Source organism: Prorops nasuta, unplaced genomic scaffold, assembly GCF_024137725.1.
Source record: "Prorops nasuta isolate Cenicafe-Biocafe unplaced genomic scaffold, Cenicafe_Pnas_1.2 PNAS00015, whole genome shotgun sequence".
Classification (NCBI taxonomy): domain Eukaryota; kingdom Metazoa; phylum Arthropoda; class Insecta; order Hymenoptera; family Bethylidae; genus Prorops; species Prorops nasuta.
The window spans coordinates 221,741-238,410 of NW_027116812.1; the positions used below are offsets into that span (position 1 = coordinate 221,741).

The 16,670-nt window shown below is 32.3% G+C and overlaps 2 protein-coding genes across 6 annotated transcripts in view; one reads left to right on the forward strand and one right to left on the reverse strand.

The window, feature by feature from the left end:
* The window catches only part of LOC136778809 (uncharacterized), a 38,339-nt gene extending 31,700 nt beyond the window's left edge, over positions 1 to 6,639 (forward strand). For both annotated transcript variants that reach the window (XM_066735935.1, XM_066735936.1), the window contains 3 exons: positions 2,028 to 2,140; positions 4,553 to 4,788; positions 4,882 to 6,639. In XM_066735935.1, the coding sequence (XP_066592032.1) occupies positions 2,028 to 2,140; positions 4,553 to 4,788; positions 4,882 to 4,999 (467 nt within the window). In that variant the 3' untranslated portion in view covers positions 5,000 to 6,639. The remainder of the gene's footprint in view (positions 1 to 2,027; positions 2,141 to 4,552; positions 4,789 to 4,881) is intronic.
* Positions 6,640 to 11,974: 5,335 nt separating this feature from the next.
* Nmdar2 (NMDA receptor 2) overlaps positions 11,975 to 16,670 on the reverse strand; it is a 55,983-nt gene continuing 51,287 nt past the window's right edge. For all 4 annotated transcript variants that reach the window (XM_066736179.1, XM_066736178.1, XM_066736181.1 and 1 more), the window contains one exon: positions 11,975 to 16,645. In XM_066736179.1, the coding sequence (XP_066592276.1) occupies positions 16,588 to 16,645 (58 nt within the window). In that variant the 3' untranslated portion in view covers positions 11,975 to 16,587. The remainder of the gene's footprint in view (positions 16,646 to 16,670) is intronic.

Genomic DNA, 16,670 nt, shown 5'->3' on the forward strand with positions numbered 1-16,670 from the left:
ACACATGTGTGTATATGTGTGTATTATTGTTATATATGTAGTATCGATACTACTTCTTTGTCGTTGACAATGATTCGTTTAACCTCAAGTTCTATAATAATAATAATTTGTCCGATTCCTTTATTCGTATAACATCCACCTTATTCCTATACATACTAATAAAAGTCGAATTTGACTAACAATAAGGTCCTTTTTCTTTCCATCCTTTGTCAATTTTCATTTCCGTTCCTTTTGTTTTCTATAATCGAATACCACCGAGACTTGCTCTTATTGTTGAAGAATAGAACATTTTTAGATAACGACAATGACATTGGTGAGCAACTTTGTAACCCAAGTTTTTCGTTGTAAATTTATATAAGACTGCAAAATAACAATGTTACAGTTATTATTGCGAAATTATTCTTAAATTAATAATATATTTTTACGACAATTATTAGTTAAAAAAATGCCTCTACGATCGTCCCTGTAATTTTACACAAGTTTTTTCTACAGTGTACGAAATAAATGAATATTATTGTGGGGAGAAAACTGTGAGAGTAAATATTGATTGTGCGAAGCGAGATGTGCTATAAATGTATTTTAATACTTGATAAAAGCTACTGGCAAAATTCCCATGGTCGGAACGGATTCACTGCATGCTCTCGACGATTATTCCATCTCGGTACTCGTGAGTCAATCTCAGAGGATCCTGCCAGTTTCCGCAAAGAAAGCATTCAGCACACCTGCCTGACTCTGCCACAACTTTTATCTATTCCACTTATCCATAGACGGCCACCCATAGAAATACACTGCTTTTCCCTTTCCAGAATTGTTTCGTAACGCGTAACAGTAAACTCCTAACGCGATTAATCCTCATTTTTACGATTATTTCCTGCTTTCATATATATATATATATATATATATATATATATATATATATAGACGCGACTGTGCAAATATACGAGAGAGAACTCGTTCTATCTAGAAACGCCTAATTTACGAGCGAACCAGCTGGTAGCGCTTTAATTTTCATGAAAATAACGTTCCATTGCTCGATCGATATGCATTAGACGCTCTTTTACGCAACGCGAATCACATGGGAGAAATCGGGATAACCTTGTACCTTAACGACGAAAAGAGAGCGAAGACCTTGAATCAAAGTTGCTCGCTATAGGATCGACGCGCGGCAATTCAGTAGCTTAGGAAAACGCAATGCTAAATTATTATAATCCATCACATAGGAATTACTCGATTAGCGTTTTACGATATCGCTATAGTGGTTTCGCTGAAATCACACTGATTGCGAGATCGAAAGAAAATTCTTTATCGATTCGTTTGTATATTTTGAGATATGTTAGATCGAGTGGTGCGGAGTGTTACACGCGTGGGGGGGGGGGGGGGGCGAATAGTTAGGGAAGGGAATTTGTGTTGAGTTAGAGAAACTTAATTGCCCTTAATTCTCTCTGGGATCGTAAAGAGGATTGGACAGCTCGTTCTAACGGATCGAATCGTTAGTACCCACCTTTCGAATCTCCTTTGAATTATGTTTTCGAAAGCAAACGAGCTAATAGCTTTCTCACACGCGCAATGGCCATTCGGACGATTGTGTTACTCGTATGTATTCGGACTTTGAATGATTTGTCCATTCGATTCCTCGTTCCGTCTGCCAGAATGCCAGAATTTTGTCGGTATTGCCACAGCGGAGGACAAAAAAATTCTGCTTGCAAAAATGGCTGGGGACAACGAGGAGCAATCTATTAAAGCATCCGTTGAATATTAATGCTGTTCCGATAATGTTTTCCGCGGCACGAGCTCTTCTCCCGCACAGCCCGATTAACGAAGAGATTATTAAAATATGCGGAAAGCCACCTTGCTCGTACCCTTCGACCGAGACAGTTTAGCCTTGAGTTTGGACGGTGGTCCGATCTTATTTAACGTTCAGTCTCGCTATTTTATGTTACTCCAATTTTTATTCCAATCCCTCGAGTGTATTCAACTATACATGTATATATATATATATATGATTAATCCTATGCTTGATGTTCCAGATGATTGTCCGAATTGCGTGGACGAGCACAGTGGCGCACTGGCAGCTTCGAGATGGACAATGCCTTTGTTGAAATTAGGCGAGAAGCGATATTATTTAGGAATATTTTTCAAGGTAATTGAAGAAGCAGTTAATTTAACAAGACTCTATTCGATTCGTGGAAAGCGTTATGGTTTTTGCCGATTGAGTTCCAAGCTTAATTTTTATAGGCAAAAAGACCTTTGAGATTTGGTCCATTTTGCGTTGTTACTGGATCGGTTCATTTGGTTTAACGAATAATTGAGAGTAAATGACGGTAAATAGCAAAGCTAGGGCGTTATTTACTTGTGCGTTTGCGCGAGCTCTTCGATTCTCGCCACGTTCTTCGATTGCCGCAAGCAATTAACTGGGTTCTGCTCTCTCGTTTAAAGAGCACCGGAGTTAGAGTCGGAGGTAACAGGCTTAAATAAACACGATTCGTAAGCGAGCAATGCCTCGGTCCAAGCTAACAATAACCCAAATGCAGTTGCATTTTCACTCGTTGTATATATGTATTGTAATCAAGCGAGGATTTTAGCTTTATTAGAAATGAAGACTTTGTGGAATGATAATTTCCTTTATAAATATAGATACCTCTCTGTGCAGTGTAAAGTTCATTCGATTATAGAATTTATTCATAAATTAAAAGGTCACGCAATAAGAGAAAGTGGAGGGAAAAGATTAATTGAATCAGGTTTAAACTGACGGAGAAAAACTTTGAATAGTCGTCACAATAACGATAAAAATGTTGAAAGACCTGCTAAAAGGCTTGGGCCACGAAAGTCAACAAGGAAAGAAATATTTAGTTAATATTAATTGGAAAAGTGTGCAAATTAATTAAATCAAGGAATCATTTAGCACTAAGTGCTTATGTGTGATTGTAAATAGTAAATATTGATCGAATGAATCATATACTTCATTTAAATTAAGAGCACTTGAGATTAAACTCTATGAAGCTAATTATTTTATCAAGAGACCATAAAGAATAAATTATATATTTCGGATATTAAGAAAGTTATTTTTTTTAGTAATAAGGGAGAGAGAGAGAGAGAAAGAGAAATATAATAATTTCCGGGAAATGTATATACATAAATATATATAGTTATAGTATAATTAAACGAAGAATAGATTGGATAAATTGAAGGAAATACTTTTCGCTCGAAAAATCGAAATCTCTACATTTTCCGGTGAAGAGGATTAAAACTAGTTAAAAAATTGCCGTAGATTACAAAATCTGCAGCTCTTTGCATTAAATACTGCGGACGTTCGGTAGATTCGATAGTTTACACGGATTCCAGCTCGAAACTAGGATTATGAGCGTTTCTAAATGGGAGTCTGCCCATGACGTCATTTTCATAATCCATAATCAATCCTGCACTGATAACCATTCCTGTGAATCCGTCGGGTTCCTTTCAAATCCGTCCATCCAGTGAGGGCATATACAGGGTGTCCCGTTGTAAACGTTACAGGTAAATGTGTTGAAAAGTATAAAAAAAAAAAATATTTTACATAAAAGTTTTATAGGATTTCGAGTGAAACAGATAATAAAAATATCGATTAAACTTTAATCGATCTATTAAAGGTCATACGAAGGTGATTCTCGTTTCTTAAAATCGAAATCTTCATTTTCATTGCGTATTTTTGTAGCTTATCTAAAGAGTTTTCCAAACTACCGAGTGTACAATTTAATTCAGTTGTTTATGAAATATTAGTTTGTTCATAGATTTACACAGGTTTGGCTAAAGCAATTAATGTACATGTGACTTTTACACATATTCATGTGAGTTTACTCACACATCTACAATTTTAAATCCAAATATCTCATAAACGTTTGGATTAAATTTTATATTCATATAGCGTTTTTGAAAGTCTTCGAGGTGATTTCTAAAAATAAGTAATGAAGATATAGATTTCTATTTTTAAAAATTCCAGGTAACCTTCGATCGTGTGCCCTTCAATAAATGAATCAAAGCTAATCCCGTATTTTCATCATGTATCCCCTCTGACAACATTTACGAACAATATCCCGCATATTTTTACAGATATTAGCACTTTTTAAACGGAACACCCTCTATACTTAGCGCGCGGAACTACATTGAGAGTGTAGCGTCTGCACTTGGAAAGAAATTACTTCCCAGTGCTATTTTATGTTTGTATTTCATTGCAGCAATTAATTGAAGAAAAAGGATGACATAAGTGTTAGCGATAGTTATATATGTATTGTGAAAAGTAGCATTATGAATATAAATGATATTTTTTTTATTACTATACACAATATTACGAGCTGTCAGATGACAAAAATATGATTTTTCTAAAAAATACGTTACATTCGAATACCAGTTCTTGCCTGAGCTCTGTAGAAATGAATCCTATCCATTTGTATTCCGCATCAGAACCTTGCTCGCTAAACTCTTTTTATTCTTCTGATTTTATTAAATTGAATATGTTTAACTCGAGCCCCACCTGATTTACATGATATTGCTTATTAAAAATTTTCTCAATTTGTAGGCTAATTGGTACAGAGCCTCGCAATACTGCCGATATCACGGTATGCATTTAGCGAGTATTGCATCTCAAGAGGAGAATGATCGATTAGAAAAACACATAAAAGATTTTGGACTTGGTCACGAACATTTCTGGACTTCCGGCACTGATCAAGCGGAAGAGGGAACTTTCTTCTGGATGGCTAATGGACGACCAATCACTTTCGAAAACTGGAACGTTGGTGAACCTAATAATTTCAAGTGAGTATTTTCCTTATCCATTTATTTATAATGGTTCACGACATAATTAAATGTCTAGAGCTTTAAGATGCTAATTCATATAAATAATTACAGGTACGAGAACGGAGAGGAAGAGCACTGCCTGGAGCTTTGGAATCGTGATGGAAAAGGTCTTAAATGGAATGATAGTCCCTGCAGTTTTGAAACATTCTTTGTTTGTGAAGTGCAGTGATTTATTTCATATTTGATCAAAACTGATGTTTAATTTTTCTCACTGCTCTTTTCAAAAAGTGTGCAAGCAACGAGTAAAATCGTCCATTGCGAAATGTGAAAAGACGCTCTAAAAGTGTTTTCGTTTTAGCTTTAAGTTTTTAATTTAACAGAGTCGACAAGAGCACAGATATGAAAATACACTCCGGTTTTGAAGACACGCAAATATGAAATAGAATAATTGATATGTCCATTTTTATGAAAATTGGAAAAATTTTTTCCCGATAACATTATTTAAATTAGATTATTCAATCTGATTAACACTAAAGCTACCATTTGACGGTCAAATGACCCTCAAATGTAAACACGCGTGTATAAAAGATCTATGATATGTTTAGTGTTAAAGAAAAGTGGTTCACATGCTTTAAGAGGAAAAGTATTATAACGCATCAGTTTATTTAACCCTTTTCTACCTGATTTTTTTCTGACAGCGTTAAACAAAATTTTAATGGTTTCATCTTATACGTAATCTAAATTTGAATATATATTTTTTTCTAGAAGTTTTCCAATATTATGTTTGCCTATTAGCTAACAAAAATAGTACCAATTCATCTACCTTAGTTTTGTTCGGATAATATGCGTTTTCAATGTTTTGAAAATTTTGTTATTCAGTGTTCTTCTCAAAGGATATTGGGTAGGAAAGGGGGGAAAGGGTTAAGACAGAAGTAAATCAAGAGACATGGTAGTGTCTCGACGACAAATAACGCAATACATATACATATACGCCGTCGAGGCACTACCTTCCCTTAACCGCAAGATTGTACATACAAAAGTCTAGAATATGCTATCTTAAATCATCAAATTGAACATTATTAAGTGTCAGGGAGTATTGAAAAAAATTCAGAATTTAGTAATTGTGTTTGAAAGTTTAGTCAAATTTTACTTTTAATGTCTCATGTAATGAAATGTAAACAATCTCCAACACCAGAATCCTCATTCTACTGAAAAAAGTAGATGACGTTCAAACTCTAAATTTATGTGTATCTGAAGAATAAATAGAATATTAAATAAGAAATTATTTCTAATATATTTTTAACAAAATTAAAAATAAAGTCGTAGCATATTCTGCAGAAGATAATAACTATATGGCTTAGTATGAATCGACAAATAATTCCAAAAATTGTATTGTACGGAATCTCAATAATATATTTAAAGCAATTGTTTCTGAATTTTTATACCTCGTAGACAAGTGCAAGTAGATCGTAATTATAATAAACATGTGAGGCATTTTTTTTTCGATTCGATTCTCTCCAAAACAAATTAGCTAACTAACGCAGTATAATTACGAGGATAGAAATGTATTGCATTATATATAAGGTGTACAAAAGTTCTGCAAGCAAAAAAAGTTTCAAAAATTATAAATTGTAGAAAATAAAAAATATGTGTCATCGACTTTCAAAAAATGTTTTTGAAAATCTTGAACATTTGGAGCACAAAATCAATAGCACAAATAGTGAAAATAAGAGTGAATAAGAATATTATTTAAAAAAGAATGTTCTTTGCAAATTTAAGCCAATGGGTGTAAATGTTAAAGCAACCGCTACGGTTTACCAGTATAAATGCTTCTTCATATATGGAAGAATAGTATATAATATTCAGATAGTAAATAGAATAAAAATGATATAGAAATTAATAAAAATCTAAAAATTTTAACCTACGATTAATTATATCATTAGGTTGCAATTAGACGTGATTACAAATTTCTTGGAAAATAATAAAGGTCAGAAAAATCTCAATTGTAATTTCGTATTCTATGCATCAGGTATATTAGAATTCTTTGATTTTCCTCACTTTATTGTTATAGGTTCATTGCTCAGGACTCGGTGCTAGACCAGGTAGGCAGCGTGATGTGGTAAAGTGTTGACCGCTATCGAAGTAAGGTCCTTTAAAGCATTTGTTTATATGTTGGACAGAATATATTTTCCCGAGTGTACAGTTATATTAGCGGAAGGTCAGAGAGAGGATGTGGGGGTTCGTTTAGATTCAGGTTGGTTTTAATAAATCAAGCAAGGATTGAATTTTAGCTTTGGAAATACGTAAGACGAAGACCGATCTATGGCCGGTATTCATAGTCGTTGCTTATATTTAAGTCCGACTTAAAGTATCGATTGTCCTTTTTCACCTAACAGTAATAGAAAAAGATAACCTATGCTTTAGTTGGTCTTAAATATAAGTAACGAGTAGATTTACTGGCCTATAAGGATTGTATTGAGGGTTCTCAGGTAGGACAATTGACCTTAGCCAATACTGTACTAAGCTTAAGTTCCATTTATTGAAACCACCTCCTCAATATTGGCTTCACTGTAGCGTGGACGCCAGATGTATATGCTTTATTCTTCAGTCTCACAAACTGTTGAGAGTCTTCGGAGTGCACGGAATAAGGATAAAGGTTTAAACGAATTATTAAAAATGCCAGAGAATGTGTCTATAACAGACTTACCCAGTGAAGTGGTTGATTTAATATTAGAATATAAAGATATTTCGATTGTTGATGTATTAAATTTGTCAATGACGTGTAAGAAACTTTACTACGTATATAATGGGCAAATCGTTTGGAAACGAAAATACTTCGAGAGGTAAGTTTTAAAATATTTTAAGTAGTTACTTATTCGCGAGGTAGGACTAAATAAGTAAATGTTTAATAAACGCTAAATTTGTTATTTTAAAACTTACAAACACTTAGTGCAGAATATTTTAATAATATTTTTGTATTTGTTGGACAATATTTCTTAATGTGAAAAATCATATGAATAATTTGAATACTTTTTTTAAAAGATGGCCCTGGATGCGAGAAGTTTACAAGGATTACGTGGAGGACGATGATACAATTGTTTGTTGGAAAAAATTGTGGGAGGACTGTTTAACGTTTATCAAGAAATTCAAATATTTAGTTTCTCGTTATGATACAGGATATAGTGAGTGGTATTCACTTGTAAACTTTGAATATTATTTAAGCTACGATTATTATAATGTATTAACTAATTTCATTGACACTGACAATGGTGTGTCGCCTTTAGTCGCCGAGTTTATTTTGGGAGAATGTGAACATATTTATAATTATTTTATAAGGTAAGAGAAATTTTTTATTAAATTAGTTGTAAATATATCAGTTAAATATATTCGTTAAAAAAATTTATTAAAAGACTATTAAGATTAAGATATTATAGTAAAGAGTAATAAATGTAGAATTTACAAAACGGCTCTCAAAAAATCTGAGAATGGTTCAAAATCACGAAAAATACTAATGAAATTAAAAATATAAAGGTAGGTTTTAGAAAGCATTTGAGATAAATTATAAGATATGCATTAAATTAATCGACGGCTACATTTTGAAAATTAAAATTACCCTTATGCAGTATTTAGCATGCCCTCCCCTATGGAAAAACTGATAATATCAATAAATAGAATATTTTAAATGTTACAAGTTTTGTTGGAAACATTTTTTTTTTATTTCATAGCTATTGAGATTATGTACTTTTCGAAGAATAAGATTGTTGAGAACCCTGTATGTTGGAAAATGAATATTTCTTTACTTTCTTTAATGCATACTTGATTAAGAATCAAATTCTGAGCAATGCATTGTCCTACAAATTCCAAATGTTAGAAAATTACGTTTTCAGTGATCTATTATGTTGTATGACAATGTATGCAGTTTCAAACTTTGCATATTTTTGTGAAATAACCTATTTGGGTTAAAACATTTTTTTTATAATATATTGAAACATTTTGTTTATAGTTATGGTGCTACGATAGATCCTGGACATTATTATTATGCTTTTCGCCGGGGAATGAAGTTTTCACAATTTATGAAAAGTTGGGAACATATGAAGAGAATTTATGTGACAAATAAATGGATGAAACTCTTAGATCTCCCTGCAGAAAAGCAAACACTATCAAAATTTGGTAGCCTGGCATATGAATGGTTTGAATGGTTATGCCATCTCGGTGAAGGATTACAAATAATAAAATCTCCAAAAATATTCGACAGCTTAACAAATAATACGATGAGCAATTTACATAAAATGTTTCCCGAACATCCAATATTTTTTGTGTCTCAGGAAAAATTAAATTTTTGGCGTGAGAACGTCATTGAGGGTAGCCAATGGAACTGCATCGACGGTAGAAATATCGCGCAAGCATTGCGTATTACGATGCTAGAAACAGAAGGTGTCGTAGAAAAGATACCTGGAGAACATCCAATATATGGTATGGAATTAATAGAAATGAGTTTAATGTTGGAAAATACTGGAAGAAGATTAGGATTCCCCTGTGACTGTGCAAACGTTTTTGGTCGCTCTAGTCGCGTTTATATCAGATGGAAAGAATGCTGCGGCAACGACTCAAAGTCTAAAAACGTTTATTTGGACTTTATGCGTGGAGATAACTTTTTAGAAGAAATCGAGAGTTGTCCAGCAGATGATGAATTTAGTGAGCATTTTGTAAGTTTTAATTATATTATTTCTGTAGTATGTAATGTTTCTGCTAAGATGCATTAGAATGTGAGCATAATGCAATTATTGCTGAAACTATAAGCGATATCGATTTTTCGTTTCAAAAATATGTTTTAATCTTCTTGATATTTATACTTTGATGGGATCGTAACCAAAAAGTTGTTAACTCTTATAAATTTTGAGACAAATGAATTCTTACGTACACGTTCCTTTGCACCTTTAGCAGACGTATATTTTATATAAGTTGATTGTTTCAATTCTTCAAAAAAATTAATTTACTTTTTTTTCTATGAATCAGGATGACATTATGACTATACTCCATAAATTGGTAAATGGTTTAATGACATTAAATCCCAAAGCAGTTAAAGTGAAAAAATGCATAGAAATTTGTCAGTTTATGCGAGCATCTTATAATATAAAAAGCTATTTGGAATTTTCTAGATTATTAACGCATGCGCAAATAACTTATAAGACTCTAGAGAAATTATATATACAAAAGCCCGATAGATATTTCATGTTGAAATTTGAAAATGAATTTAAATCTGTTATTCGTTTTTTTTATAATGAGAGGTTAAATGATAACAAATATATGTTACATTCTAAGAGATATTTGGAGAGAATTGATACAATTCTGTATCGAGAAAAGAGATCTCTTTTATCTGAGCTTTCTGATTCCCACAGTTCCTCTGAAACGGGATCTGACTCATCTGACTCTTCTGACGATTCTGACTAGCTCCAAAGCGCCTCTAGTGGCCATTAGTTAAACTATTTCTTTCCTGAAAAGTCAATTGGACTATTTAGAGTTACAGCTCACGCGTAAAAAATTTATCGTAAAAGGAGTTGTATTTGCAAATCGGTATACTTCTTTGGTTGTAAGAAACATTTCATACACTATATTGTTAATATTTATTCAAACTCGAATTGCAAAACATGTGGTATCTTTCAGGATTGCATCGGCCATATTGGTTTTAACGCCTGGCAGTTCAGATCCCAATAGAAATACGAAAGAGCACAGAGCTGTATTTAATATTCTCCTTATAAAATATAATCATTATATATACTACTATCATGTGCGGTATTTCAAAAAATAGATTAAAGTTTTCCCGATAACATTATTTAAATTAGATTATTCGGTCTGATTAAAGAAAACTGATACATGCTTTAAGACGAAAAATGTTAAAAAGTATATCAGTCCATTTAAAATGGAAGTAAATATATATTGTGATTATCTGTGAAAAATGAAGTAATTGGCACAAAGTAAAATAGATTAGAATAATTTTCCTAACAATTTACGTATGTAGTTCAAAACATTGATTGTTTGTACAGTATTAACACGTTGAGCGCCACGCTGATTTTTGAGGAAGTCCCCGTCAGGCCACGCGCACCACTTGCAAACGCTGAAATTACTGAGCCAATGTTTCTTATCGTAGTAGAAGAGTTTAGGTTTAGAATGTAATCCCTATAGACACGCATACAAAACATTACGCGACAAGTCTAATTTTCTAGTTTTATATCATGTTACCCACTGTCAATCAGCGATGGTTAACACGGCCTAAACCGAAAGTCTAGTATTAGACACCGATGGTTGATGTGGCGCTCAACGTTTCAAGCATAAATGAATAAAAAAGGAGGTTACTGTAAATCGGCTACTTGTGTTATTAATGGAGATTAAAAAACAAAAGATGGAAAGAAAATACAAAGAGCAAGTAGCATTTTAAGCGTGCAAATGTACATTTTTAAATAATTGTTATTAGAGTTATAAAAGTACTTTGCTGCGCAGGAATAGTGTATCTGTTAATTATAACGTGATATACATATTCTTAAAAGAAAAGAACTTGTTTATATGTATGAAAGAGTAAGACGCATATGTACATACATGGCATTATTTTACTACTTAAACAAATAAAATCCCATTTAATTGTAAAATAGCTATGTTATTACCTAACACTCTAGTAAAACAACTGCTTATAATAAAGGTAAATGATCATATGATAAATATTGAGGGGAATGATAATAATTAAGATAGCTGTAATAAAAGTTTTAATTGTCCGACACTACATTCTGATAACGAGTCTTTCCGCTTGACGTAGCTCACACCCCTACCACTTTCGCAGACTCTTCCCATCTGGATTGACAGAACCAATTAGTGGCCTCGACGATTTTTTGCTCTCCCCGGAAAACAACAATACGCTAGTGATCGACAGAATGTAACCACAGGGAAACAACGGAAAGAGAGAGGGAGAGAGGCAAAGAGGGAAAATAAATAAGAATTTTAATTATAGAAAAGTAAAAGCACTCTTTGCTATTCTTACTATTCTTTTTTACTCTATTTAGTTGTTAGATCAATGTTCGAAAGGAGCTTAGAGTTTATGGCAGTTTTGTATAGGATGCAATTTATATTAAATAAAATACAAAACAACAATGTTTTTATTTTAAATATAACATACAATCACGTGCCACGAATGTCGCTTATTTATATAAGTTTATCGTTCGTATGCTCAGTTTCTATCATTGAATACCAGCTGAGTTGTATTATTGTATGCGTATTTAACAATCGTGTCATTAGCTTTCTTCCAGCAAGGCTTACATCTAATTTTTGTCCGTATGATCCACGCACGCATTGATCCTTAGTGCCTGTTTTTTTATACAATTCTTATTTTTTTTGCTTATAAAAAACATTCGATGACATTGGAATATCGAGTATTAGCTTGGTTTTGCTTTGGAAAAAATTTCTGCCATAGCGAATCAATGACGCTCTAACAAAAATTAAAGAAATTATTTAAATATGAAAAAGAATTAATTCATCATGCAAGTGTATAAGTAAGGTAAGAAAATTTCTGTTAGTCTAATTTTGATAGATAAGATACAGTGTGGATAGACTGATGTGTTTTTTAGGGCTCGTAACATTAGCGACTGTTGTAAGAGTATATATGAATTTTTATAGAAAGAGGATAAAAAATGTGTCAGAGAAAGAGAGAGAGAAAGAGGGCACCTATGATTCTACTATTCTCGAAGCAATCAATTTTTTGGCGAGAAATATTAATCCTTTGTTACAATCGCTGAGTACACTCCAATTACAGGGTTATTTTTTCATTTTCTTCCAATATCCCTTTCTTTTTTGTTTAAACAGCCGCTTAGAACGTATCGATATATTAATGCCGTGACTCTTCCAAATGAATCATTTTTATTATGATATTATTATTTACGATCAATTTGAAATATAATTATCAATTATGGTTATAAAATTTACGCAAAATGTCCCAAATGTTATTTGTTATTTATTTATTGTCATTTACCTGATACCAATATTATTGAAGTCTGTTTGAAGGTAGTAATTTTGAATTATTCGTGTCATGTTCGTTATATTATTTAATGGACGATCATCCTATACATTTCGTAATTTGTAATGATGTTCTTTAGTCATGTAGTAAAATGATTGGAAGAGTCGTAGCTAAGAAATAATCTATTTTCATAAAAAAGAAAAGTGGATTGAATTAGAATGGAATTATGTTTCAGATATTAATAGTTTTCTTGTGCATTTGCATTTTACCTAGATTAAGTAAAAGACCGACAGAAGGTAATTGAGCAGTGCGTCTTCACTATCAAAAAGCATGTATTGCAGTATTGGCCTATGAGTAATTTACAGTCGGCATAGTAGAAAAAAAAATTACCATGACATGAATCGATTTCCTTAATTCCATCAATTCATATAAAAGAAATTATGACCTTATATCAATGTAGAAATTGGATTTTAAAATATAATTCTTATCAACAGAGTAGGGAGAATAGTGATTAATTATAGGTAATTTTGTATACTTCTAAATAACTGAAAAAGTATGCACTTTGTTTGCTCCAATCCGGTATTAGAAAAGTTGTGATTTATTTCAATCAATTCAATTATTCGTATTATATTTAAATGTTGGTATTATGAGTATAAGTAAAGGATAAATACGAATTATCTTTTATTACAATAGCTCTCAAGGTTTTTTGAAAATATTTGGTTTAAAAAGGAAGCTCTACCGCATAAAGCTTTAGCAAAGCAACGTACTCCGAATACGATAAAAATATTTTTCGCGTGAATAAATACTGCGAAATGTACACGCACGTCATGGATACTTAATTTTAGAAGAATAGTAGATAGAATCGTGTAATAAAGCGTGATGACTTTGAAAATTGCGCGTCTGAATGCAGAAAACTTTCTCGCCCTTAATTTAACAATTTAACACTTCCTATTAACTTTAACAACAACAGTAACAACATTTTCTTCGACAGTAACGTATCCTTCTAAAATCACGGTATACCTAGTACTTATCCTTCACCCTCGTATATACAGCATACAAATTTAAATTTTAGTAAAATTTGCATACATCTTATAACACAAGCGAATCATTATGATATTAATGATATAATAAACGCCAGAGTAGCAATTAAATATGCATTGAAAATTAAACAATTTTGATAGTGAATATGATCTGTAAATGAATTTAATATTAAGCACGATGCACGAGGGCAAACATAAGCACTCGCGTCTTTTGAACATTCCACATAGTATGAGTCTTACGAAGCACTTCAACAATAAACAAAAAATATTATTTTATTTAAATAATAAAATTTTATGCGTTTGGATATTTCAATACAAAAATGTCAGGAATCGATGAATGGTAATAACTTTTCATACTTAACGCTTTTTGCGATATAAGACCCATACTAAATAACGCACACTACATATATACAGCATCGTAGTCTTTAAATATTTTTTATATTATTTTACTATACTCTTATCCTACAGACTTTTTAAATTTAATATACACGTACACGCACACACTCGCTTACAGACGGCAGACATGTAATTTTCGTTAATAGAATTCTCTTAATCTTCTTTCTTACTATAGGACAATCAACAATACACTTTCATTCGAGGAGAGAGACCAACGTTTAAAATATATTATAGTATCCAAAAATCATATTTATTTGTTCTTTTTTCATCTTTGAACTAAACTACTACGCTGTTTCAGGCACCTTCGCGTAATACAAATTCTTTAATAAACAATTCTCGTTCCTCACTAAACAGGCATTGGAAGGTATTCATCATTTTTTGTATTTCATTTAAATTGAAAATGGTACCTGACACTCCTGTCGTAAAATTTTTTCTCCTGTTAATGCGTTTACTAATGTTTATTCTTGAGCATTTTACGTTCTCAAAAAAGTAGATATCTTTAGAATATTTTATTGCTGACCACAATAAACTTAACGTTGAATAGCAGCACATATTTCAGTATATTTATACTATAATACTGTACTTTTTATTTACGTATTAGGTATTTATATTTAATATATATGTGTGTATAATATATCAATGCATATACACTAACATTATTTAACACACATGTTTAGATGCTGAGATTTATCTCGTATAGGAAACATTGACATTATCCACCGATGTATATTTTATATTTAAATTTTACCATTTTTGTTCAATCAATAATTCTTTGTACAATATTTTCAAATTATATTCTGAATTTAATCAAATCCTATGCAAGTACGAATTAAACTTTAGTGGATTTTATAATTTGGTTACCATCTATTTTCTTATTATCGGCTGATTGATTCACAATCACCTTGTACAAATTCGGTAAATATTCTTTAAATTCTGGTTGAGCCAATAAGAAAATTATCACACACATTTCTTTGCGTAATTTTAAACAAATTGTAATATACGAGCACGCATGAGTCTTTACGAGTTCATTCAGTATTCCAGTGTCGCGCACATTAAACAAATCTAACTTTAGGTATACAGAGCTTTTTATTTCTAACGGCGGTATTATAGAAGCTGACTTTATGTAATTTATTGCCTATATAGCACTCAGTATTTTATGGTTCGTTATAATTCAGTATTAAATGTATTAAGAGAGATTAGTAAGAGAAAATAATATTATAATGAAAACTGAAGCTTACTAAACTAACAGGGTATAAATATGATCACAGAAAGTAATGTAGTGAAATAACTCGAACCTTGTATACCGTCATTAGAATAAAAGTCCAGTATATACATAGAATAACACAACAGTCACCCGCTGACATATTAATATTCTAATATATTATTAAATAATTATTTATCCAAGCTCAACTTGGTAACAGCTCTTCCTAACGGCATGCAGTGCAAATCGCGAGCATTTGAAAAATTTCTTAAATGAATAAGCCGTGTAAAAATATGCGGTGCGTATAAAAATTCGTATTAATGGCTTATGAGGCATGTAATTGATGAGAAACGAGACATCTTCCAAAGAAGAAGATACGAATAGCTATAAATGCGCGTAAGTATTAATCTGAGGAACTAAATTGTTACGAGAGTAAAGAGAAGAAAGAGGTGTGTAAGGCAGAATAAAATAGAATATTAGGCACTGGAGCTTTTCTCCCTATATTCTTTAGGCTCGGTACATCTACACGAAGAAGACCTTGAATTGATTTAAAAACCTGTAGAACCATTCAGGATGACTAATCCGACTTCCTCCAAGATTCGAAGTGCACTTTCATGAATCCATCGCGAGCTCGCGACTCGCACCTGGGGAAGACGTGTGCTCAGCTTTTTGGAGTATGCAAAAAAGTAGAAGCTTTCACTTTGTTTAAAAACTAGATTAGACGAGTGGGAAAGAGAGAGACAGAGAGAGACAGAGAGAGAGAGAGAGGAGTGATAGGACGCAAAGATCGACTCTCGATCAGTCTCTATATATGTATATTAATTAGCATGTACGCTGTGTCTCTTTTTCATATTTTCCTCCTTTTACCTTTTCCTTCGCAATTTTTACTATATTGTCCTAAAAACTACGGATGAATGTTTCTTTGTACAAATGACCCGTGATTCGTCGCACACTTTGCTCATGCATATAATATAACGAGCTTTGCAATCTTTGTCGAACAATTAAAACAATAACTCGTTCTCTCTCTGATCCTGGAACAATTAACTGCGCGTGTACGTGTATGCGAATTTTTTCTGAATGTGTTCGGTAGTGATAGAGGCGGCTTTACTCTCATAAAAGCGATTCCTGGAAGGCGGAGGTGATTCGTGGAAGTTTCAACGGTTTTTGCCGTTTTGTTGCGATCACAGAACTGTTTCCATTTCGGCTATTTCCGTTGTAGTCTCATCATCATCCGGAATCCTGTTAAAATAACAATTTGTCTGAA